Genomic DNA, 10070 nt, shown 5'->3' with positions numbered 1-10070 from the left:
TGTGATGATGCTCCTCATTGATAAGCGGCTGCTTCCTTTATCAAGACTCATTATTACAATTAATAATACGTGTCGCGCTTCGCGCTCTATAGCGCCTTTATTAGTAACTAGGTGGTGGCTAGGATAGTGGAACAAAGAAGGTTGTAATGTGTTTACGAACATTTATTTAAACTAAAATGTCTACATCATAACAAAAAGTTAACATAGAACACAAATAAAATAATTTTATTCTACTGGAGCTCGAACATTGGACCTCTCACATGTGAAGCGAGCGTGTAACCACTACACTACGGAACCACTTGAAAAATCACCTTCTAACTAAGATATTAATGTAGTGGGAGCCTAATTGGTACTTTTCCAGAAACACTCTTTGTTATTTTTTCCACATAGTAAATTGTATATCACAACTAATTGCAAAATTTTAAAACTTTTTACCAGCCGGTTAACTTTTTATACTTGGTTGAATACACCTACCCCTTAACTCGGTTGAGCATTTTCTATGGATTTACCCTTTATCCAAAATATATAGTTTTTTGTAATGGGATATACATTTATTTTGACAACTAACTTAATAAACGTACTCGACTGGATTTTGTTAGTAGATACAGAATTAAAAAGGTGTCATTGAAAAAGGATTGTGCCTTTGATGTCCAATAATATATGCACTTATCTGGATAAAAATGGCTAAAACGACAACAAATGGTTCAGTGACAAGAATTTTTAATTACGTTTTATGTCACTTGTAGTGTGATGAAATGCATTTATTGTACATATTTATTTAACACAACATATTTTCTACACACTGAATGAATTTCGGGAAGTTTTACCGTTCCTATCTCAAGAAATTCTACTTTGAGTATGCCTACCCCAATTCATTTTCACGCAATGAATTTAAGTATTAATTTGTATATCACTTCTTTTGGGGAGTTTTCTAGTTGCTTATTAAAAGCTAGAGTTATAAACCTTGACATGTGAAGAAATTTAGCTAACTTTGAATTAACATTGATATAATAATACATTAACAAGAGCACCGCATAACGGGTGCCACGCTCGGCTTAAAAAAACGCATTACATACTAGTCGCCGCACTCGAGTGCGACGCCAATGAGCCAATGCTACCTCCAAGGTTGCGATAAGGACCGGATTTTTTTTTTATTCCACGGGAAATTCTTCAGGGTGAGTGGGGTTTATATGGGTATTTTTTCCAACACAGTTCGCATTATTTAAAAAATCAGGCAATGTGGTGCGATTTAGCGAAGATTAATTCATCCACAAATGTACATAATACAATCTTAACCCATTTGGAAACGTGAGGACCTTTATAAGTTGTGGAATGGGGCAGTTTTTGAAAGCACATCGATGTGATTTGCCTGTGTGACGAACACATTTCCACCCGAATAATTCGTGAACAACATCAAACGATTGCGTTCGATATGCACTAGTTGCTGCATGTACAAACACATTGGCTTCCTGAAGATCTAATAAATAATAGAGATGGAGCCAATACCAAGGAGATTGCGCTGATGACAAGAGATGGCACCAATGCACGATATATTAATGACCACATGGCTTACACTTGATAGATAATGTTCCTATTTCATTTTTTTTTCCAACATAATCCACATTTATACTTAACATTAACACATTCTATAAAAAGTAAATATATAAGTTACCAACTAAATTAAGAAATCAATGTTTCAAGGTTTCCGTGTCCGCCTAAAAACCGGGAGGTCACGCGTTCGATCCCCACTGTGGGAGCGTTCTTTAGAACTCCCCCATATACACCAAGTGCTTGTTCTGGTCCCAGGAAACGGACTCGAGAGAGTTTCAAATAAGCCTTAGGATATCGATGCAATTAAGCTAAAACATAGTATTAAACTTAATTAAGAAGTCAATAATCAGAAAAACAACAACGTATTGTACGATATAAAATCAAAATATGTCATATTATATCAATCCAATAATTGAATTCTCAAAATTCTCAAAATATTTTTTTCTACAACAAATGTGTTTACCGGTATACAGTAACATAATTCACGAAATTATTTAAAGATGATACTTCTCCCTGTGTTTATACGGTAACATACTTCATGAAATAATTAAAATATTTTACAATTTCTTAATTCACTAAAAGGCAAAGGTCAGCGAAAAATAAAATATGTCGATTGTTCCAACGAACATCTGCAAATAAATAGAATAGCTCCGACTTTAATTGTTAACCTTTTTTTTATAATACGTTCTTTCCAGTTTTATAATATACTAGTATACGATTGGCAGAACTCTTAAAATTCTCGTTGAAACAAATGTTTCTTCATAATTATGTAGACTCTACTTGTTTGATTTTTTTTATATTTCATCATGGTCGAATTAATTTAAAATATCGAACACTCACCCTGGAATACGACACCAAATGTGTATGGTCGGCCCCGACAATTAAAATTGCTGAAAGTGTACATTGGCGCCAACTTCTGTCATTAGCGCCACCTCATTGGCTTTGGCTCCATCACTTTTGGAAAAATGTCATGTTTTGTGAATAGACAACTAATAAATGTTCAAAGCATTTGTGTTGTGTTGTTAGCATTTTTATTTGGTGGAAATTCGCTCGTTATACAGGCAAAATACATCGATTTACTGTTAAAAACTTATCCATGCCACAACTTATTTAGGTCAGCACGTTTCCAAATGGATTGTTATTTTATGTTTCTGTGCATATGTGGATAAATCTTCGCTGAATCGCACTAAATTGCCCGATTTGTAAACATAATGCGAAATGTGCTGAAAAACAACAACATGCAAAACCTTCTCACTCTGTATAATTATCCGGGAAATTTCAAAACATCCGGTCCTTGGCGCCACCTCGTCAGTAGCTAAGGATTGGCTCATTTATCAATGCATCGCAAAAAAAGAGGATTTAAATCACAATACAATGAGAAGGGCAGATAATATGAGAAAAAGGGTACATTAGCACATGTGTTTGAAAGGACCGAATCCCATTGGCCTAAGATATAACTTATGAATGGCAATCGAACACTGACATACGGTTTTATGAAATATTATGAGTGGGTATCAAAAATGGAAATAACATTAGATGAAATATTATGAGTGGTGTACACAAATCGGCATGACTTTATATGAACTCTAAAGAGTGGGGCACGCAAATGGACATGATTTTTTATTAAATCTAATCAGTGGGACACATACATGGACATCACTTTATATGAAATCTTATCAATGCGGAACCAAAAATGGACATGACTTTATATGAATTCTTATTAGCGGGGTTCAAAAATGGAATTGACTTTATATGAAATATAATGAGTTAGGATAAAAAAAATGGACATTACTTTATATGATATCGAAACCCATTTGCGACCACAAGCTTCACTGGCATTGAATTGAATATGTGTGGGTGCGTCATGATAACCATCTAAAATCCCACTTCTGTGAATAATAAGATGTTTATATCAAAAATTAAATCGATGGTCACTCGATCGTCCATTAAAAAATAATCGATTAGCTATTTCGCGCATAAATATGGAAATTTGCGAGTGGACATAACATTATCCACGTCACGAAATAATTAGACGTTTTACCTTAAAAAGATCATAAACTATATCTATATATATATATAGAGAGAGAGCATTCACCAAAATAAAATGTGTATAAGATTTCTGTGTAGTTATTATTGAATTTAATAATATCTAATGTTGTCAGTATCATTTCATACAAGACTTTTAAACAAAATGCTTTACACACTGTTAACGTGTGATATTGAAAATCCTTTCAGTACACACTATATTTCCAATTCAGTTTGTAATCGATTATTGTTAACGAGCATCTGGTGCCAGCCGCGCAGGCGAGCACAATCCAGTAGTGTTTTCATCATTCATGATATGATGTACGCACATTCAAATGTCGTAAGAAATGTGAAACGTGCTTAAACGATATTAAAAAATTAAATGTGCACTGTATTAAAACGATAGCAAGAGTTTATACTCTGGTGCGGTGAGGTCAGTTTTTTCGCTCGTGTGTGTGTGCAACAAACTAAACTTCTTTAAGGCTTGTACGTAAGGGGAAGTAACTCTTACGTTAACTTGAATTCGTTATTAATTTAAATATTTCCTTCCGGAGATAGTCGATGTAACACGATTGATAAATGTTAATGTCGAAATGATCGGTATTTTGTCGATCGGTGGAATTATACGAAGTTTGACGAATGCATGTTTATACGATTCGCACCAGTAAATCACGTTTGTTCGATGTCGATATATTGAAAATACGAAATGACTACATGAGGAAATGAACACTTCCCGATACAGCTTAGATATAAAAATAAAACAATCGATAGCTACATATGGCACATAGCTGTTTAAGATGATGACTATAGCACGCTTATCTTTCATATTAGTGGTTTATGGATTTTGTTCTTGGTCTGAATGTTGTAAGTATCCTTTTTATTCTCGTAATTAACAAAATAATATTTTGTCGATATTTATGTTGTTTAGCAAGATGCGTGACCTAGCAAGTTCTACTTTCGGTTTGGGATTAATAGTTTCGCATGTATCAAAAAATACTTGTTCAATACATACAATACTCATTTCACAGTGTATTACCAATACATGTATTTAATAAACATTGCAGGTATTTTTTATCAATGTACATGCATTTAATTAACATTACAGGTAGTAAATGATTTTATAGCATAGTCGTAGCATGGAACGTGTACACATTTTTGATAAAGTGCTGTTGCGTGTTTCAAACTTAATTGAAACCGCATATTGCATTTATTTCTAACTTTTATATTTTAAATAGACGAGGGATTAAGTACCGTATCTTACCACAGCTATATACCTGTGTGTACAAACTGACTATAATAACGACCGTTTTACTAGTCATTGTGTTAATCATGATAATAATACATAATGGTGGGCTACTTAAACCATACATTCCAACAGGTCATTGTCCTAGATTCAAACCCCAATAATCTGGCTGACATTGTGATTAAAATCAGAGGAATGTGCCCAATATACGATTCAGGTAAAACATAAATATAGTAATGTACATAATGAACGTCGGTTAAATATAACTGCACATGCTAATCTATTAATTCTTAATTGATTAAACTGTAAAAACAGTAACCATGGCTATTTTCTTGATTTGGGGGGAAAAAAATTAATGGCCTTTCATTTTAGGTGAAACAGTTTTAACAAAACTGAAAAAGGGAAAGCAATTGTCCAAGGTAAACTTGGAATTTGAGGAAATGTTATACTCAAGAAATTCTCTTGTGGGAAGGTACCTATATGAGGCCGCTGATAAATAAATTATGTAAAAAGGCATGGTTACCTAAAAGGTTGACATTTTCACATGCACAGACACATTATCTATATTCGCTTACTGCATATTAATTTGTCCTATACAACGCTCGTTATATCCATTAGATTCTAAATTTTATGTGTTAATATTTATCTGAATTGTGGTGGTTACAGATAAGTTTAAAGCTTCTACCATAAATCAGACGAATATTTGAACGTTTTAATAGAAGTGTCGTGTTTCTGAATCAGATATCGTCTGGTTCAATGGCGTTCATTATGCGTTTACATATGTGTTATTTACAAGTATATTCTTTGGTGACATTGGGTAAGTAATATTTCAACATACAAATAAAATGACTTCTATTCTTATCCTACATTATCTAACGATTAATGTGCGTTTGATTTAATTTGATGAATTCGTTGTTTTCTTGCTAACAAACTCAAAATGTTTAAGACGAACGTGTGAACTGAAGTTGGATTAACCGATAAGAAGTAAATGTAAACTAACTCCAGAATGTATTGAAATAAATGTACACTCACTCCAGAATATATTGAAATAAATGTACACTCACTCCAGAATATATTGAAATAAATGTACACTCACTCCAGAATATATTGAAATAAATGTACACTCACTCCAGAATGTATTGAAATAAATGTACACTCACTCCAGAATGTATTGAAATAAATGTACACTCACTCCAGAATATATTGAAATAAATGTACACTCACTCCAGAATATATTGAAATAAATGTACACTCACTCCAGAATGTATTGAAGTAAATGTGTACGCACTCCGTAATGTTTTGAAGTAAATGTATACTCACATCAGAATGTATTTAAGTAAATGTGCACTCACTCCAGAGGTATTGAAGTAAATGTAGACTCACTCCAGAATGTATTGAAGTAAATGTGTACGCACTCCGTAATGTTTTGAAGTAAATGTATACTCACATCAGAATGTATTTAAGTAAATGTGCACTCACTCCAGAGGTATTGAAGTAAAATGTAGACTCACTCCGGAATGTATTGAAGTAAATACGCACTCTTGAATGTTTTGAAGAAAATGTATACTCACTCCGGAATGTATTGAAGTAAATGTACAAATGTATACTTAGTACATACTGTATTGAAGTAAATGTATACTGTGTTAGATTCACGTAGACTTACTTCATAATACGTTGGGGTTAATGTTCGCTCACTTTAGAAAATATGGGATCAACGGCATACAAACTTCATAATATGCGGATAAATATGTTCACACACTTCATAATATGCGGAGGTAAATGTGAACATTGAAGAATGTGTGTGAGTAAATGTACAATCACTCAAGAATGTGTGTGCGTAAATCAAAAGAAAGTGCTGGGCTAAATGTACACTCACTCCAAAATTAAAGGCATTTAAGTCTGTATAACGCTCAAAATCAACGAAAATTTCGTAAAGTATTTCGTAAAATAAAGTGAACACATATAAACTATCAGTGTTATTTATAGCAATAGCCACAATTTCAACGCTAAATGTGTTATGATTACATAGATTGTCGTAGATACAAAATGCTCGTTTTTATTTATTTGTGGCACAATTAATTCCATTTTAATTTCCCGCGAATATATCTATTCATACGACACACGAACACCATGTTAGTGTTCATGTGTTGTATGAATTGATATCGTTGCGGGAAATTAAAATGGAACTAGAAATGGCGCGGCAGAGGCCGACGCGTATCCCCACGCCGCATGTTTGACCCAGGCGGGCACCCCAGGGTTGGTAATGGGGCCGTGCATAGTTGAGATTTACCGTATTGTCATAAGAGATGTTCACTATAAATTGGAAGTAAATCGGTGTTGAAATGAAGAAGTTAATGTAAAATAACATAAAACAAGAGATGCCCCCCCCTCCTGCGCCGCTTTGATTTACAACATTTGTATTTATTTTTTTATATAATTTGACAGGTTCATTAATTACCTTTCCTTTAAAGCTTATTACTTCCCTTAGATTTGTTTTTTTACCTTTGACATTAAAGGATGACCTTGATCTTTCAGCACTCAAAATGTACAGCTCAATGAGATACACATAAATGCCAAATATCAAGTTGCTATCTTCAATATAGCAAAAGATATAGCAAATGCACCATACCGGGGTCATAAAAATGAGTGAAAATTTCTGACCCGGCCCACCCCAACCCCCATAACTTTTGAACCAGGGGCCAGATCAAAATTCCAAATAGTGCAGGGTTGCACATTTGCTCATATCTACCATGTTTGTAAGTTTTAAGGTTCTAATGCTTATAGTGTAGGAGAAGATAGTGGCCAGGACGGACGGACGGACAGACAGACAGACAGACAGACAGACAGACAGACATACAGACAGACAGACAGACAGACAGACAGACAGACAGACAGACAGACAGACAGACAGACAGACAGACAGACGGACGGACGGACGGACGGACGGACGGATGGACGGACGGACGGACGGAAAGACAGACAGACGGCGGAGATAACCACAATATCCGCACGCTTTTCAAAAAGTGTGGGGATAAAACAATTGCCTTAAAGGGGCCTTTTCACAGATTTTGGCATTTTTTTAACTTATTCATTAAATGCTTTATATCGATAAATGTAAACATTGGATCGTAAAAGCTCCAGTAAAAAATAAAGAATAAAATAAAAAAAAGGAAAAGAACATTGCCCGGAACAGGTTTCGAACCAGTGACCCCTGGAGTCCTGCCAGAGTCCTGAAGTAAAAACGCTTTAGCCTACTGAGCTATTCCGCCGAGTACATACAATTGAAGTATATTATACCTTATATAAGCAATCTTCGTAGTTTCACAAAATTTAACGACTAAAACAGAACTCTCCAAATTATTCAATCGTTTCGCGTTGCAACGCTTTATAATTTTTAGGTTTTAAAATCGTCAAAAGATGCATATAATGGCTATATTAGACCATGGTAAATGTTCAGTATTACTGTTTCCTCACAAATATCATAACTAAAACGAAAATTTGCGAATCTGAAACAACTTTTTTCAATTTTGTCAATTTACCAAAGCGTGAAAAGATCCCTTTAAGGAACACTGATTGTTAATTTGTTAAGTTTATTTTACGAAAAATTGTACGAAATTTTCGTTGATTTTGAGTAGTAATGTAACTTTAAATGTACACGCATTTAATAATATTTGGGGGTTAAGGTACACTCACCCCATAATGTGAGAACGTAAATATACACTAACTTTAGAATGCGTGAAAGTAAACGTCTACTCACTTCAGAAAGTATGAGGGTAAATGTAAATTGACTTTAAAAAATATATGCGGGTAAATATGCACTCACTTCTGATTGTCTGGAGTGATTGTAAACTAACTTTATAATGCGTGTTGGAAAATTGTACTCTTACTGTATGATATATTGTAAATGTACTCTTACTATACATTGTACGGATATAAATGTACATTGTACACTCACTTGATACCTCACTTGTGTGCGAGTACATGTGAACTTACTTCAGAGTGTATGGGAGTAAATGTACACTCGCTTTATAATGTGTGGAGGTAAATGTACACTTACTTCAGAATGTAAGGAAATGTGTATCCTCACTTCAGAATGTAGGTGGTAAATGTATACTTGCTTCAGAATGTGTTGGGGTAAATGTACACTCACTTAAGATTATATGGGTTAAATATACACTCACTTCAGAATGTATTGGAGTAAATGTACACTCGCTTAAGAATGTGTGGGGGTAAATGTAGACTCGCTTCAGAATGTATCGAGGTAAATGTTTACTCACTTCAGAATGTATGGATGTAAATGTACACTCGCTCAAGAATGTATGGGGTAAATATACACTCACTTCATAATGTATGGGTGTAAATTTACACTCTCTTCAGAATGTATGGAAGTAAATGTACCCTCACTTCACAATGTATGGGAGTAAATTCGACACTCGCTTCAGAATGTATGGGAGTTTATGAACACTCGCTTCAGAATGTGTGGGAGTATCATGTACAATCGCTTCATAATGTATGAACGTAAATGTACCCTCACTCCGGAATGTATGGAAGTAAATGTACCCTCACTGCAGAATGTATGGGAGTATATGTAAACTCACTTCAGAATGTATGGAATTAAATATATCCGCACTTCAGAATGTATGGGAGTAAATTGTACATTCGCTTCAGACTGTATGGGAGTAAATGTACACTCACTTGAGAATGTGTGGAGGTAAATGTACACTCACTTCAGAATGTATGGAGGTAGATGTACACTTACTTCAGAATGTATGATTGTAAATGTACACGCGCTTCATAATGAATGGAAGTATATGTAACCTCACTTCAGAATGTATGGGAGTATATGTACATTCACTTCAGAATGTATGGAAGTAAATATATATCTTCACTTCAGAATGTATTTGAGTAATTGTACACTCGCTTCAGAATGTATGGGAGTAAATGTACACTCACTTCAGAATGTATGGAGGTAAATGTACACTCACTTCAGAATGTATGGAGGTAAATGCACAATCACTTCAGAATGTATGGGAGTAAATTTTACACTGACTTCAGAATGTGTGGGAGTATATGTACGCTCGTTACAGAATGTATGGAAGTATATGTACACTCGCTTCAAAAGGTATCGGAGTAAATGTACACTCACTTCAGAATATATGGAAGTTAATTTACTCTCACTTCATAATTATGGGAGTAAATGTACACTAACTTCAGAATGCATGGGAGTAAATTTACACTCACTTCTGAATGT

At 34.4% G+C, this 10070-nt stretch overlaps 1 protein-coding gene across 1 annotated transcript in view; it reads left to right on the top strand.

Annotated features, from left to right (window-relative positions):
- The first annotated feature begins 3889 nt into the window (after window positions 1–3889).
- Window positions 3890–10070, top strand: part of LOC127855928 (uncharacterized) — a 31015-nt gene continuing 24834 nt past the window's right edge. Inside the window, exon 1 of the mRNA XM_052391844.1 lies at window positions 3890–4440. Coding sequence (XP_052247804.1) covers window positions 4374–4440 — 67 coding nt within the window. The 5' untranslated portion in view covers window positions 3890–4373. The remainder of the gene's footprint in view (window positions 4441–10070) is intronic.

The sequence above is a fragment of the Dreissena polymorpha genome, chromosome 13 (genome assembly GCF_020536995.1).
Source record: "Dreissena polymorpha isolate Duluth1 chromosome 13, UMN_Dpol_1.0, whole genome shotgun sequence".
In the NCBI taxonomy this organism is placed as follows: domain Eukaryota; kingdom Metazoa; phylum Mollusca; class Bivalvia; order Myida; family Dreissenidae; genus Dreissena; species Dreissena polymorpha.
The sequence above is the reverse complement of the archived record's forward strand: the minus strand, read 5'-3'. Positions and strand labels throughout refer to the sequence as shown.